This window comes from Alligator sinensis, unplaced genomic scaffold, assembly GCF_000455745.1.
Source record: "Alligator sinensis unplaced genomic scaffold, ASM45574v1 scaffold472_2, whole genome shotgun sequence".
NCBI lineage: Eukaryota > Metazoa > Chordata > Crocodylia > Alligatoridae > Alligator > Alligator sinensis.
The window spans coordinates 1,141,566-1,158,486 of NW_005842378.1; the positions used below are offsets into that span (position 1 = coordinate 1,141,566).

The 16,921-nt window shown below is 42.1% G+C and overlaps 1 protein-coding gene across 3 annotated transcripts in view; it reads right to left on the minus strand.

The window, feature by feature from the left end:
• MYOF (myoferlin) overlaps window positions 1–16,921 on the minus strand; it is a 119,403-nt gene that overhangs the window by 59,863 nt on the left and 42,619 nt on the right. Inside the window, exons 12-23 of one of the 3 annotated variants that reach the window (XM_014522618.2) lie at window positions 16,094–16,220; window positions 14,922–15,025; window positions 13,888–13,956; window positions 13,745–13,788; window positions 12,588–12,670; window positions 8,023–8,061; window positions 6,321–6,445; window positions 4,407–4,523; window positions 3,715–3,892; window positions 2,791–2,915; window positions 2,302–2,408; window positions 650–842 (exon numbers count right to left, since the gene is read on the minus strand). In XM_014522618.2, the coding sequence (XP_014378104.1) occupies window positions 650–842; window positions 2,302–2,408; window positions 2,791–2,915; window positions 3,715–3,892; window positions 4,407–4,523; window positions 6,321–6,445; window positions 8,023–8,061; window positions 12,588–12,670; window positions 13,745–13,788; window positions 13,888–13,956; window positions 14,922–15,025; window positions 16,094–16,220 (1,311 nt within the window). The remainder of the gene's footprint in view (window positions 1–649; window positions 843–2,301; window positions 2,409–2,790; window positions 2,916–3,714; window positions 3,893–4,406; window positions 4,524–6,320; window positions 6,446–8,022; window positions 8,062–12,587; window positions 12,671–13,744; window positions 13,789–13,887; window positions 13,957–14,921; window positions 15,026–16,093; window positions 16,221–16,921) is intronic. The other 2 variants (XM_014522619.2, XM_025210878.1) reach the window with 2 other exon arrangements.

Sequence of the window (16,921 nt, forward strand, 5' to 3'; positions counted from 1 at the left end):
TTCCCCTATAGGGACACACTGGGGCTGGCCTGCCCCCTGCACCTCTAGGCACAGCTGGGTGGTGCCCACCATGCTTGTCCCATGGGGCAGATTGGGACCACTGGTTAGATCTGGCCTGTAGATGGACTGGGCACTACCCATCCAGCCTACCAAGCAAAAAGGTTGGGTACTGCTTGTCTATCATCTAGCTCAGTATCCTGTCTCCAACAGTGGCAGAAATGGAAGCTCTAGAGGAAGAGCTTTGAACTGGATATCTCTAGTGTGATCTGTCCATTATTCAATACTCTTCCTTGCATCCACCATTTAATGGTTTAAAGATACCAGAGGAAACATCTCCAACCATTCTGTTCAATAGCCATTGTGGGCACATCCACATGAGCACGCATGTGCCTTTTGCCCCGCCTCAAACCCCTTTATGTAAATTAGAAGTCCGTGGTTCTTTCCTGCTGTTTTTGCTGAAGCATAAGTCACGATAAAGCCAATTGCAATTAAAGCATATTTATATACATTTGACAGACCTTTTGATCTTTATACAGTTTTCTTTTGACTTGTATGAAGATACAAACTATTGAAACTGCTGCAGGTGTCTTGGTTGTTTTGCTGAAATCAAATATTTTTAAATTAATTTTATATACTTTCAAGTACCAACCTCTTCACTTAGCTGCACTAATTTATCCAACCAATCTTCAATTTCTGGTAAAGTGACCTTCATATCTGTAGCTTCAAGTCTCATCCTCGTTGCTGCCTCTTGAATTTGTTTGAGAGATCTGAGGCGTAGTTTTTGGATCTGTGTGTCAAGAATTGTGACATTGGATTTACCTTCTATGAGGGGGAATGGTTTACTGAAAGAAAGAATCAAAGCATTTATTAGTGATAAAAACCTTTCCCTTTTAACATCTAATTGCATTAAACAATGTTTTGAGGTGCATATTTAGGCACTCCTATGAGGAAATAATTAGACGGACTCTAAGCCTTTCATTGCAATTACAATCTGACCTAAATCCAGAGTGTGGGTACAGAATCCAATTCTGCAGACACTTCCTATTTGGTGTAGTGCTCACAACAATGTTTAAGCCCTGAGGACAGGTGTTTACTATAATAAACCCAAAGTAAAACACTTGAAGATAAATGAACACTAGGGCTGTGAGAAGCTTCGGTCCCTGATTCAATTCGACGGAGATTCAGCCTGATTCAATGGCCGAATCCGAATCAAATCAGAGAACCCTCTAATCTCTCCAAATTGAATTGGAACCCTCTGGCCCCCTTCAAGCCCTGGTGCTGCTGTGTGCCGTTTGCTGGAGCTCTGCCCACTCCACAGTGCAGCCCCGCACCCTCCCCCACCAGGAAGAGGCTCCTGCTCCCCGACACCATGACAGGGGCTGCTGCTGCCATCAAGAACCCTGCCCCTTCACTGCTGCAGCAGGGCTGGGCCACAGCCAGATGCTAGCCAGTAGGAGCCCTTAGGTGGGGGGCAGGGAGGGGGGTTATTCTCCCATCCCTCCGGTGCCCAGCAGAAGGCACACTAGGGGGGTTTATTCTGCTGCTTGCCCCAAGCAGGGAGCAAGCAGTGGTGGTGGCAGTCAGGGCTTGCAGGACCCAGCTGTGGTCCCCTGGGGGCACTGGGGGTGCAGGGGGGAATATCCCCCCTCCTTGCCCCCTCTGCCTCAGGAACCATGCCAGCACCTAGCCCCACTGCTGCAGCAGCGAGGGGGGAGCACCCGGCAGACCTGGCTCAGGTCCCTGCTGGTGGGACAGGAAGGGTAAACCCCTCTCTAGCCAGTTCAGCCAAGGCTAATCCCCAGGCTGACCATGTGCCCGACCCCCCCCCCCCCCCCCCCCCACAGCTTCCCTACAGCCAAGGGCACACTCTAGTGTCCCTCAGCTCTTGGCCTGAGCAACTGCAGGCATGTGCTGGCATGTTCTCAATCCAGGGGGAATGTCTGTACAGTTACAAATTGGTTCAACCTAGGCAGGTTAGACTAACCTGTAAAGATTGAATCAGTTCAGGCTCTGGCTTTATGAATGTCTGTCCCTACCCCAAGTGTAAGAAGATAAGCAGATAAGCACAGATCAGGCTCCGGTTTGTCCTTGCCTGGCCAATCCCCCACCCCTACTGCCCAGCCTCTCTTTCAAGGGGTAAGCACTGTAATATGCAAATCAGTTTTTGAAATTGGAGGCTACTTGATTCACAAAAGTTATAGAGAGGTGTTTGAATCCAATGAGGAGTCCTTTGAATCCAAAAAAAGTTGAGAAGCACTGCCCTAAAATTAAGACTTCCAAGATAAATAAAGGTACTTTTACCTTGTATCTTCTACCAGTTCATCAATCAGCTTTAGCCATATTTCAGCCAACTGGTTTTCAGAAATTTTAGCCTGCATTCCAGATTTTAAGGCAGCTATGTTGAATTGCTGAATGTTTTAAAAGAAAAGGATCAACACATGAACAAAAACGGTAAAAAAATCCCTAAGTTCAATAAACTTAGTTGTTTAAACTTTATTCATCTTTAATTGGCCTGCTCCTGCACAATCAAATAAAATTCATTCCGATGGACCTTCCTCCTCTTCCTCCTCCTTCTTGCAGTACAGTAAACGGGGGCGGTAAGGGTGGGCAAATGGCAGGGGTGTGGCTAACAAAATTATGGACTTTGCATCATTACGGAGAGAAAAATATGGGTGATAGAATTTGATTCTATAATTTGCTCTTAAAACTGACCTTTCCAACCCATCCTTAAATCTTAACTTCACAAAAATAATTCAGGCAAGTGTAAAAGAGAGGTCATAACTGACATACCAGTCTTTCAACCATGGTTAAGATTACGTTCACTGGGTCCAATCTGTGGCTTATGTCCTCCCAAAAGGAAGTCAGTGTCACTACTGGCTTTGTGTTTGCCCAAGGCAAATAATAATAATAGTTACCTGTGAATAAAAGATTCACATGTCAGAACCATAGTTAAGTGTTTGAAAAATACTTAATTAGGACTGGATACTACCATCCCTATTCACAGAGCAGCATTCAATTCTGTGAACAGTTCCACAGATTTCAGCTGACCTATTCAGCGGCATATGCAGAATATTGTCCTAGTTTATCCAAAGGATTTAGTAATTTTCAAGTCAAGTAGTAAGTATTTGACTTGAACTATTTAGAAAGACAATAGAGCTTTATAAATAATCCAATAGCATTTGTACTAAACTGTCTCTAGTAACTTGGATATCTGAATAACTTTTTGTTTTTATCTTCTTAATAAAAAGTTTAATATCATTTGATGAAGGTTAAATTGACTGCTCTGTCTAGTAGTTAAGCATGAAAATGGCTTAAAGTTTGAAAAACTTTAAATAAAATAAAAAAATCAAGATCTATTTGTCACTATTCCATTTACTCTACCTGCTTCTAAAATGTCAAACCTCTTGTCTGAGCAACAAATTATGAAGTAGGCAGAAAAAGTTTCAAAGGACATTTTCTGCTTTCATTTCTAGTTTTTCTGTATTTTACAATTTTTTCACTGAAATCTTTTTTGGAGTGCACCAATGGCCTGATCCAGGTTACACTAAGGTCATATGTAACTAGCCACAACATAGCCAAAGCTACCAAGAGCAAATATCAATTAATGTTTTCAGTACTATTTCAACAAACGAATTACAAAATAAACATATCCCCTCCCCTCAACCCACCAAAGAATTCTATATCTTTAGAGCCATATTGTGGTAGTGTGCTTACCATCAAATACTGCACGACTGTACTGAGTTGTGGATGCTAAAGGCTTACATGTGGTATCAAACTTGTTGCCATAATTACCGATGCTAACTTCAAACTGGATAGGCTCACCAGTATCTTGCAGCATGGTAGCAGAATGAAATACAGCAGCCAGACTGTACTTTCGTCTACGCTGATATTTCTAAGGCATAACAAGAAGATTTTTGTTTAGTTAATTATATGTACATAGTATATGTACATAGTAATAGAGACTTTACTTAGTAAAGACTTTACATAGACTGTACATAGTAAGAGAGACTTAGAAAAAAACTGCAGTATCTAAATGCAAACATCATATACCTTAATGCATGTATAAATTTCTCTAAAACTCATAAACACAGATTACATATATTACACACACAAAGAAATACAGAAGAATACAAAAACAGTACTACATAACAAAATATGCAGAATTTCAAAAATTCCTCAAGTTAAAATGTCTAGACTGCAGACATGTGACAAGTAATTTTTGCAGCCATAAAGTCTATAATATTTTCCCCAAAAGTCTTAGTAACTTGAATAAATCAGGATAAATAATTTCCCTGATTAAAGGATTCAATTATTGCAATTTTTGTAAATCTTGCAGTTCTCTAAAATAACCTTCCCCCTCCCCCAATATCGCACCTCTTTATATTGCCAAATGAACTATAAATTACCTGAACAACCAGTATGTCATCACTGGGTAACGCCTCTATTTTTTTATTAACAGGGTTGCTTTCAAGTACTGTAGATAATTCAACTAGGATTCTGCCTCTGTAAGCCACTCCTTCCCCCTGAAAGAGAATTACACATTCACTACAGTTTCATATGTAACTGTTAAAGAAGCAAGATTCTTCTTTGTCCTACAAACATGGTGGTAAAAGCTTGCTTCTGCTGAAATCATCTTAAACTTCCCATTGATTTCAGGGGGATCAGAATTTCACCTGGTATAAGGTAAAATAATTTAGATTCAAACATTTTAATTATGTGCTTCAATAATAATTAGAAACAAAGAGCAATATATTGGGAAATAAGAAAAATCAGAAATGCAGTGTTGCTATCTGTTTTAGCATGTATGCTGGACAGTGCCAACAATATTGCTGTCATTAAACAAATCTTACATAATAAGAACCTATAATACAGACTGAATTTGAAGATTACCATAGGAAACTACTTTCTCTTAGGCTGAAAAAATAGCTGACACCGAGATACAAATGTTACAAGCACCAATCAAGAACTATTATCTCTAGAGACTGCATTTTCAGGAGAAATTCCTATAAACTATATCTTTCAGCCTCTCCACATTTCATTTCTCCTTCTAAAGTTGTATCTTAATCTTAAATGAGTCACCTAACCAGTTGCCTTCTTCTAACCTTTTCTATATCAGCATCTGTCTTGGACAAATGCAGAGCTTTAGCAATTGTATTGACAGCTCTTTAGGGCAGGAACTTGTGGAGGAAGATATTTTGAGATCCATAAGGAAATCTCACAGACCTTGGAGCATACAGAATAGTTGGAGAACCTGCAAGAAACCCACACACTGCCAAGGACCTCTCACCTAGCATTGTTCCCTGAAATCTTGTCCTGCCATTGCTAACAATTGCCCCTGGCCCACCACCTTCCTTGAGTGTATTTGATGGTAGGTAGCAGTGTTCTGTCTTAACAAGAACATACCATCAGTTTGACAAGGGATGCCACCACACAAATACACTTCCAAAATCCCAGGTGTGCATAAATTCTGTTTGTGAGTTGTATGGTTAGGAGGCAGGATGACAAAGTGAAATCATATTGTCTCAACCCTCTCTTTCTTGAAAACTTAGGAACATAGTTTCTACTTTTTTACATCCCTTCTCTGGGATATTTATTAGTTCATGATTAATTCTTCAAAGCAAACTTCCTGGAGATGGGGGTCACTGAATGGGCAGTGGTCTCAGCCATCCAAATCTGGAGAGGCACCAAAATCTATGGGAAAGTTTCAAGGATCTTGGGGCATTTGAGGGAGGATGGGGACGTTTTCATGGGGGCTCTATGCATCCCCTCCAAAAACAACTCTCTTCTCTTCTTTGCCTTGATACCAGTGCTCCCACTGGAAGACTGGGAGCTAATCACTGCCTCGGCCACTGCTCCGTGTCTCTTTATGTGGATGTTCCAATACGTAAAGGGTCACAACTTAAAATAACAGTGGTAGGTTCTCTTATTACTGCAACACTGTAGATGTGGAAGGGGCTCAGCTATTGAGAATGGACATATAGATATCAGTGATAAGGCTGTTACAGGACAGGGAGAAGAGGTTCCTTATAATACCATGAATTTGTTGCTATGAAGGGGGAGTCCAAAGGCCTAAATCTCTATGATCTCAAATATTCTTTTAAGAGTATATATAATAATGAAGCTTCTACAAATGGAAATAACCTGCTTGCTTGATTTTATTAAGAATTGTTGGCCTAAGCATATCAGTTATTTTACAAGATACAAATATAAACTCTTTTTCTTAAGTTTAAGACAATATAATAAATAAAACAAATTCATACATGCATTCATTGGTGACAACAGATGTTTTTGACTGTCTGTGTTACAAAAGGGAAACTAACCGTTCCAGAGTTTAGTTCATCATACGGGTCCAGGAATCCTGTATATTCTCTTGGGCTTCCATACAGGTTTAGGTAACAGGGCCCAAATGTTGGTAAAAAGCCGATTTCTGTTTCACCTGTACTTACTAGTAGGCAAACATCATTATTAGAAATTAGCAAACCATCTTTCAGACATATGAGTCCCCTGAATATTAGATGCAAAGGCAGGGAAATACATGTTAAGTGTTAGTTATTAGTAAAGTAAGAACACTTTTTTTCCATGGGCTTGTCACAATTAAATAAAAAATAGTTATACCAATGGATGCCCCATCCCTGGTGTTTTACTAGGCTTAAGGTTTTTGTTAGATACTAGTTTTATGCCATACAAAACTTACAGAATAGCCTGTTCTTATTCTAGTTTAACAGTTCTGTTTAAGTGAAAGGCCAATGCAATTTTAAAACAGAGTGTAAAAATGTCAATGTAAAACATTTTAAATGCAATTGAACATTAGGCACCACTGGCACTCATTTAACCATTCAAAGGATTGTTAATCTAAACAAATATAATCAATATGCACAGTAGTGGGAAGGTTACTGTTCAGTACCACAAAATATGATTGTAGTGTGCTAACAGTTCATGTCTGTTATTAGAAAGACTAATTAATACATTCTGTAAAACTATTTATCATTAAGTAGCCTATAAACCATACATGTGTCACATAAATAATGGATCCACCATTAGGTTTGATAATAAGGAACTAAATCCTTCAAGCTCTTCACTAGAGCAGCCTTGACTACTGAGCAAGATATAGTAAGACTAGATGGTCAATGAAAGCACGTGTGAATGTCTTACTGTATCTTACTTTTAGGGGCTGGTCTTACTTGAAATTAAGAGATAGGACTTGAATCATTCTAGTTTCTGCCCTGGCTTCTGTTGTCAGAAAGTCTGTTGGGAAGAAAGTTAAGAAAATACAAAGGGACCGATATCACCGAAGGGACTGGAACTGGCCAGCACTGCCTCACAGGTGTCTTATGACTGGTTGGAGAGGATAAACAGCCAGACACTTATGGGCGGTGGGGGTTAGTTTGTCTCTGGAATGCTCTGATTTTGATGGAAAAGTCTGGGCTTCTAAGAAAACAAAGCATTTGGGTAGATAAAATTGTCAACAAGCAGCTGCAGTCCAGCTGTGTATTGGAACTTAAAATGCACCTATTTCTATTAAGGCAATTTTCAAAAAGAGCTCTAGATCATAAAGCAAAGATTAATTTGTGGATAGTTAAGTCAAGTTCACATGTGTTTATCCACCAGTTAAGCTTAAGCAAAGTTGCTAAATATTTTCAGCAGTTATTTATTTGCAAGGAGCTATGCAGCAGCATACACAATTCTGAATTTCATTGCTAGCTGAAAAATTGCAAGCCATTTGTCAGAGCACTTAATAATTGAAACGACTATGTGCTCAATGCTAAAATGCAGCCCCCCAGCATCAGCCATCCAGAAGTATTTTCAAGCCAGTTCCAGTGCCAAAACTGCTTTAAACAGTAAATCATATTTAATGAGCAATATATCATTTGCATATATTTGCAAATATTGCATATATCAACAAGCATATTTGTAAGACAACTTTCAAAATGTTTTTCAACTTAAGCTTAATTTTGTTTTGAGATAATATTATTCGGTTTGGGCACCGGAAAGCAAAATCAAACAACAGATCAAGATATAAACCTTCATATGATGAAGACCCAGCTCCCAAAGATGAAAACTCTATATTATGAAAAGAGAAGAGGTTAAATGACAAGAAATTATAGAGCTTATACAAGTATCAGAAACAGTCTCCTTTAAAACTAAATTGAACCTGAAATTATTCTGAAGTGGCCTGGAATTTGGCTTCTTCACTAAAATGTTGAGTGACTTCTCTAGTTTTATGGATTGTAGGCACAAAAAACATTTCTAAGGTCAATAGCAAGGGTGTTTACACAGCTGTGTATAGGATAGGACAGCTAGCTCAGTTATCAGAAGCTGTATAATAATGTTCAGCCTGTACTAACATACCCTGCATCTCATCAGGGCAATTAGACAGGACAACTAATTAAGCTGCTATGCTGCTAATGTTCCCTAATTTTTTTCTTTTAGAGATAAATTGTGTTGTGTAGATATGCTCCAAAATATAAGACATTATTTGGTGTCTGAATTTTAACTTCTTTGTATGGCCTCCAAGTATAAGATTTGTATTGACTTGTTTTCTGTTTTAAAATCTAAGATTTTAAAAGTACTAAAGGAAACAACCATGGTACAAATTGAGGGCCGATAGTGCTGCTCCGGTTCCATGTGCCACTGGCTGGGTGGACACTTCTGCAGGGAGCTGGCTAGGGGCTCAGGGAGTGGGGAGGTGTTGGGGAAAGCTGTAGAGTGGCCACCTGGTGGCACATGGAACCAGAGCAGCACTATTGGCCCTTAAGGGAAGGCACACACGGTGGCGCCGAGCCCAGTCGGGCTAATAGCACCACTTACAGTCCACGTGCAGCCGGCTAGAGACTCCATGTCTTTCACTCTCAGGGGGCAGGGGAGACCCGTGGCCCCAGATCTGTGCATGGGGCAGGCTGCGGGCTTGAGTTCCCACCTTGCTTCCCTCCCGTGGGACCTCTGCAGCCCCGCAGGCATGACTGGGCATTGCTGGGAACAGTGGGTCTGCACAGGGATCTCCTCACCCCCTCGCTGCCATGGCGACGAGCTTCTTGTGCCTGCTGCTGCTTTGAAGGGTGCAGCCCTATGCTGCTTCCCTCAGTGCAGTCCTGTGCAGTCCTGTGCAGCGCAGGGTGAGCAGCCACTAGGAGATCCCCACACGGCCCTGCTGTTCCCAGCCACACCAGGTCGTGGGGGGTGGGGCGGGGGAAGAAGGGCAGCAAGGAACAGTGGGCCCATGGCTGCTCACCGCTGTTCCCTACCACCCTGCTTCCCTCCTCCGTGACCCGGCACGACTGGGGACAGAGGTGCTACATGGGGATCTAGCTGCTGCTCGCCCTGCACTGCCCTGGCAATGCGCCTCCTGCACATGGGGCTGCACTGAGGGAAGCAGCGCAGGGTTGTGCCCCTCAAAGCAGAAGCAGGCATTGGGAGGGTGATAAGATCCCTGCAGGGCCCCACTGTTCCCAGTCATGCTGGGTCATGCCTGTGGGACTGTAGAGGCCGTGCAGGAGGGAAGCAGGGTGGGAGCTCAAGCCTGCAGCCTGCCCCATGCACAGATCTGGGGGCACAGGTTCCCCCTGCTCCCAGGAACACGTGCAGTGGTGGGGAGCCACTTTGCCCAAGCCCAGCAGGGAGGAGCAGGGGCAGGGGGCTGTGGACCTGGGTCCATAGCCCTGGCAGTTGGGGAACCCCTCCGGCAGGGCTGCAGAAGCAGGGGCTGTGGGTGGGGGGCGAGGGGCACCAGCAAGGCTGTGGAAGGAGAAGGGGGAGTGAGAGTCAAGAGCAGGGCTGGGGGTGTCTGTGGGGGGAATGAGGAGTGCCAGTAGGGCTGGGGGGCTGTTGTGGGGGGGATGAGGGGCAGAATCAGGGATGAGAGGAGTGGTGAGGGGCATTTAATTTTAATAACAGATTTTGGGGTTTTTATCAGAGAATTTGTGATTTTTTTATCAAGGAAAACCAGGATCTCTGCTGATAAACAACAAAAGCTCTTTGGCTAGGAACAGGCCCACCTATATGAGGAATCCTGTTATATCCGGGTGGGCAACTATTTTGGCTGGAGGGCCACTTTAGGAATTTTGGTGAGCTGTTGTGAGCTGGGGGGGGAGGAGGGAGACTGACCTGGCCCTGTGTGGCAGGGAGGAATTGATCCTATCTGGCCCAAGCCTGTCTGCCCTGCACCCACTGCTGGGGGTGCTGGCCAGAGTGAGCAGGTGGCATCATTATGGTGACCATCTGGGACCCTCATGGGCAGGACACGCGTGGCCAGGCAGACGGGATGGGGCCACAGGTGGGCAGGGAGCGGTGTCCAGGAGTGGGACAGGTGGGTAGAGACTGGGGCCAGGGTCAGGATCATGGGGCAGCGAGAGCACAGCCCCAAGGCAAAACAATCCCATCTCAAGCTGTCACTGTCCTGTAATCCCAGCCCTGGCCCTGCCCATCTGTCCTACTCCCAGATGCTGCTCCCTACCTGCCAGTAGCCTCATCCCATCCACCTGGCTGAATACGTACTGTCTATGAGGGTCCTAGGCTGGTCTTCATGGAGAGCTTGCCTGCTCATCCCCCCGCTCTTTCTAGCACCCCTGTTAGTGGGTTTGGGGCAGATGAGCCAGTGTGCCCAGGTAGTAGGGCCAGAGTTGGCAGTGGCACAGACACTAGCAGCAGCAGCCAGGAGGAGCCACCAGGAAGGGGAGTCTGGCCACCATGCACCCGAAGGCAGCAGGACCAGCCTCACATGCCACAGCTTGACCTGCCCTCTATACCTGGCCTGGGAGGAGCCAAGGGACCCACCTCAGGCCAAACAGAATCCCTTGATGGGCTGAATCTGGCCCATGGGCTATATTTTGCCCACCCATGTGCTAGATGAAGAACATGATATTACATAACATAACAAGTTATTAAGGTGTATGCAACAGATTAATAATATGTTATGTCTACAAAATAAACCAATTATTAGTACAATAAATTACTAGGTACTTATAAATAATGAGCATAAATATAACTCCACAGAAATAGTCTTAAAAAGAATGCAAGAGAAACAAGCAGGAATTTTCAATTTTCTGTTTCCCTAAATCAGTGATTTTCAGACCTGCAAGATCTTTATAAGGTTGTTGTAGAATGCTAAGAATATTAGCATGTTCTGATCTATTCTGGTCATTCCAAATTCTCTGCAGCAGAAAAAAATGTTTTATTATTTTTCCATAGTCAAGAAATGAATGAAACCTAAGGGTTGTCATTTTCTGAGGGATGTCTTCAGTCTAACGTGGCACTAAATGTTAATAGGAAGACTAATTCTCATAATATTGTAAAGAGCAAAGTTTTGTGACTACATATTCCTTGTAATAATTCAGTAAGATAATAGATCATGCAAGGCCCAATAGAAAAAATATTTTATGAGCAAGAAACCTTAGTACCACCAAATCTATTTTCTTGCAGTCGGCATGATTTCAGCTTTTCAGTTTTCCCAATAAATAGAAGACAATTAAACTAACTGAAAAACTACTACCTAGTAGTCTCCAATCATAGCATTGATTAGTTTAATTTAAAATAGCTTCATTGCAAACTAACAAGAAACATCTTTAATTTAAGGCATCTAAAGGTCCCAGCAATGAGATACAGAGCCCCTTACTAGTAGATCACTGATTTGAGCAGTGACCAGGAATCATAACCATTTGACAACCATTGGTACATATGAAATGGACTGATGGTTTCAGATCAGTTCCTAGGAGACAAGTGACTGCATCACAATTGATATCTTAAAGGTAGTCTCATCAGGATCACTGACTTGCCCTCTCTGGTCTTTACATTCTTTCTACAAACCAGAATTCAGACCCATCCACAAAGCAGTGGAAGAAGGTCACATTTGCTAAGCCATACTACTGTAGTTCTGAAATACTGAACTTCAGATTGGCTTCAGATTGACTAAATTCACTAAATATCTCCTACTGTACTAGAGATTATTGATTTACTAGAGTCTGACAAGTGTAGAGCATTCAAAATATTCAACAGTTTTCTGTACGCACCAGGAGACTGAAAAAAAACCACTTTCTTAAACGAATTAGATATTCATATTTCATTACTATCAGATTTTTTTTAAGTAAAGGTCGTATTCTGATAAGGATCCATTTATAAGTCCTGGAAACTGTTGTCTTTTAGCTGTAGAACTATGAGATTATAAGAACTTCAGGAAAGCAAACTTCCCTAATACATTACCTCTGCAGTGCTCAAAGTGTGGCCTGCAGAACAAGATCTGGAAATTCAGTGGCAGGAGAGCAGTAGCAGTGTCAATTACCATGGCTCTCGGAGCTCCACAGCAATTAACACTGCCAGCACTCCCCTATTGCTAAATTTTTGGACTCAAGGGGAGCCCTGTGGGCAGGATGACACAGCCCTGTGTGCTGGGTTGGGCCAGCATGTGGGGCTGATCTGCAGCTGGACCTGGCATGCTGAATCAAACCCAGTGCATGGCCCCAAACTTGGCTCACACCCTGGCTGTGCCCCACTCATCTGACACTTGCACTGGAAAGGTTGAGCACCACTGCACTACTCTATCCCTTCTCCTAAGCAAAAGAGGAACTTGCTGAATTGTGCAATGCTGAATGACTTACCGTCAACTTCTCCACCAGAAGCAGCAATTTTGGAGAGCCTTAAATATGTTGTTCCTACTACATCATTCTTGGTAAGACGATCCCTATATGAAATAAAAGATTGCATTTAAATGCAAGTCATCATCCTAAATAGAGGCAAGCTATATATGACTGAATGTATTTAGAGAGTATATATATATTCTTATACTGGAATCTATGACATGTTTTATTCCTAATGAAAGACCACATGATGTCTGGCCCTTACGGTATGAGGGAAGTGTATAAGGAGCCACTCCCAACATTTCAGGGCTTGAAGATAATTTCAGACCCTAAACTAGGAGCCTATTTGTAGAGACATGCTGCATCCCATACATGTGTAGTAAAATGTGGGTAGAGAGAGCTCCCAGAAATATTCTGCTCTGTTCCTGTGGGTACGGTAGCTCCATCCTTCACCAAAGACTATGCCTAAATGGGTACTGTCAGGACCACAATAAGAAAAATAATTCTCATATTGTTTTAGCATATTGATATTGGACCATATGATTTCATGTTATTTACTATTAATAGACATTATTGATTTAGAACAAGGATGCTCTATCTCTGGCCTGCAGGCCAAATGTGGCCTGCAGAGACATATTATCTGGCACATGGGGAACCCATGGGTCTAGAAAGTTGGTGGCAAGGGGAAGTAGTCATTAATATGGCCACTCTCTCCCGCTGCCAAATTCCCAAGCCCCACTCCCTGCATGCATCCTCTTCCCCCTTTGACTGGTCCACACCTTCTCCCCCCTTGCTTCTGGATTGGGGCTGGGCCATGCCCCAAAATGTGGTGCCAGGTTGGGGCTGGGCCCTGCCCCCTTCCCTCCTCCAACACCTTGTGGTGCTGGATCAAGCTCCTTTCTCTTGTGGGGCCTTGTCGGGGATGACCTGCTCCCCCCCCCACACCTGTCTGCATGGCTGGATAGTACCCACTGTGCCCATCACAGGGACCAGATTGGGACCATTGGCCAGATTCAGTCCACAGATGGACTGGGCAATGTCCACCTGGTCCACCAGGCAAAAAAGTTGGGCACCACTGGTTTAGACCAATAAGTATAGAAGGAATCATTAATAAATTACTTGAATATGTAATAGAGCTCATATATATTTTAAAATATTTATTCAAAGTTACAACTTACCAGTCAAACACTGTTAGTCTTATTTTTTCACACATTGAGGGAAACTGGGAAAGAAAGTAGAGGAAAAAGAAGGATTCATTATCTTTTTTATTTTCCTAACATGAAAGATAATTTACTTTTAGAGAAACAATAAGAAATCCAACCTTGATTGAAAGATGAACAACTTGATTCCATTCTGGATTAGCATTTTTCTCAACTATATTTGTGCAAACCTGCAAAAAATTAAATGAATTATATAGCAGCTCAAGCTCAAAAAGCAGTCAAGAAAAGCATTTACCAGGACATAATTTAGGATAAACTGTCTTCCTACTAGTCAAGTAATAGATCATCATGAGCTCACTACCATAGCTAGAGACTATGTAGGTGTTTTTACTTTACTGAGATATTAGCCCTTGGTTTATAAATATTGCTAATTTTCTCTACACATGCAACTTCAAGACAGTTGTGAAAAATCTTGTACCACTGTCAAAACTACACTTCACCCCATAAAGTACCGCTTTAAAAAAAAAAAAGCTTATCATTTCCTTGAGCTACAAATGGTGGCCCCTGCATATGACTGCAAGAGAAAAGGGAAATAGACATAAAGGCCTAAGTACAGACAGTCACAAAGCCTGAAGCTGAATTGACTCAGTCTTCCCAGATTAGTATAAAATGCACAGGTTGAACCAATAAGCAAGTGAACAGACATTCATTTTGATTCTGGAAATGCAGCCATATGCCTGCAGTGGCTCAGGCCAGAAGCTGGGGGGCGCTAGAGCGCACCTCCCTGCTGGCCTGCAGCAGACATCTTGGGCCAGGGCTAGCCCACCCACCCTGCGACTCAGACATACCTTTACTGGAAACATTAGTACAAATATGAATGCTCTTGCTATACAGTATTGTGCTGTGAGTACACTTCAGTTCCATGTCCCGTTAAGCCTTATATACATGAATGATTTGAGTTTCTATCAACAAAAATTTCCAACTGCCTTATATTTTAATAGTTCATATATACTCTTAACACTAGGCATTCATGACCATATTTACAAGTATTGAATGCATACACTGATTGTCATCACTTTTGTTGGTAAGCCACGTTAAGTTTAGTGTAAAAAATATTTTAAATGTATTGAGCCCTATGAATACACTTTTCAGGTATGTGACAGGAATACAAAGTTTCAAATATAAACTCAAATACCTTCTTTCCCGCAAAACAAACTTCCACAAATGGATCAACGAGATTTTTCTTGTCTGCTTCTCCTCCAAATATTTCCTTGACAGTCTGTGCAAAAGCATCATCCACTGTAGAGAAGTAATAAAGCAGAGATTAGTGATAACCTTTTCCTTTACTACTTTACCTCACAACTTCCTGTGCAATCCCACTGAAGTCAGTGAGCTATCATGGATATGACTGACTCCAAATCTAGCTCATTGTATTTAGTGGGAAAAATAAATATTTGCTGCTACATCTAGATAAAAGTTTTAAGATATCAGAGAAACTTCTAGAATCCTTGTCCTTAGAGCATCACAGGGGCTCTGTAATGTACTGTAGCCTGGAGTTGGAGAATCAGGAGTTTATGCAACCATTTTTAACCCTCCAGTTACTAGCTGCGTATCAGCATCTTGAAGGTGTCAGCTTGTTATTCCAGCTATCAGAAGGAGGCAGTGTAGGCAAAAGAATTGGATAAAAAAGAACATAAATAATGCATAATGTATTTCCAATTTCCACACAACACTATATGTTCCATGCACAGGTCCGGTTTCCATTCTTGAGACATGAGCCTCAAAAAGAAGTATTCATTTTGTGTCATTTGCATGTAATATAAACTTGGGGAAATTTTAATAACTTTATCAAAGATTAATCTCTTCCATCTGTTGGGTATTAAGACTTTCCTTAACAATCTTTAGGGGGAAAGTACAGTACAACTGGAAAAAACAAATCAAAATAAAGGAACAGATTAAAAAGCTAGACACCTGATTCAACTGAATTATCTTGGATCTCTACTTAAAAGATCAGGGGACACAGGTACCCTGTGCTTCATTCACAGATGGGCTATGCTCATACAAGTAAAGTAAGCTTAAAGAGCTAAGGGAAAAAAGTATGTTGTCTAGTTTGAGTAATTAATAATACATCAGAGCCATACTTGATAATCTGAGACATGACAACAGTTAAAACACATTTGACATAACAGATTTGACTGAACTGAACAATGATTTGAAATTGGTAATGTAAGCTACCACAGAATTACTGGTTCAAACTATGCAGCAAACCATGTTGCTTGTTTTATGTATGAGAAATGTTTTTAAAAACACAGATATTCCTACATCTTATCAACTGCTATGATCTGAATGTATTAAGAAGTTACAGACTCTGGGGAATGTCCTCAGCTCTGTAGATTTTAAGAAGAAAAGTGACCCATCGAAGTGCAATGCCAGCTGGTAGTAAAAGGTTACTTTCCACATCATCATTTTCATTATCTCGCTCCCTTTTTTCCACCTGTTGGAGATATATTGGATCATATTATCAACCTACTCATAAGAAAGGTATGTGATTGCTAGAAAATAAGGTATAATATTATGGTACCTATTTATACTAGCATCCATTAGTGTCACTTGTGATAATCTATCTATAGTTTCATCATAAATAACCAGATCAAGTATCAAGGACAATAAAGAGTCCTTTTTTAGATATGTGGGGAGCTGGAGGAAAAGCAAGGGCAGCATTGGACCCCTGCTAAACCAAATGGGACAACTGACAACTGACGCCCAGGAAAAAGCCAACCACTGGATGCAGGTGTCGCCGTGGATGTAGTCTTTCTGGACTTCAACATGGCCTTTGACACTGTCTCCCACCCCATCCTCATTAAAAAAACTAGGCGACTGTGGCATCGATGCCTACACAGTCAGGTGGATTGCTAATTGGCTGAACAGTCGTACTCAGAGGGTGGTGGTGGACGGGTCATATGCGACCTGGGGGGAAGTGGGCAGCGGAGTCCCCCAGGGCTCAGTCCTTGGGCCCGCACTGTTCAATTTCTTTATCAGCGATTTGGACAACCGGGTGAAAAGCAACCTTTTCAAATTTGCTGATGATACCAAAATTTGGGGTGAGGCGGGCACGCTAGTAGGGAGGGAAAGACTGCAGAAAGACCTGGATAGGTTGCAAGGGTGGGCTAACAAAAACAGGATGCGTTTCAATAC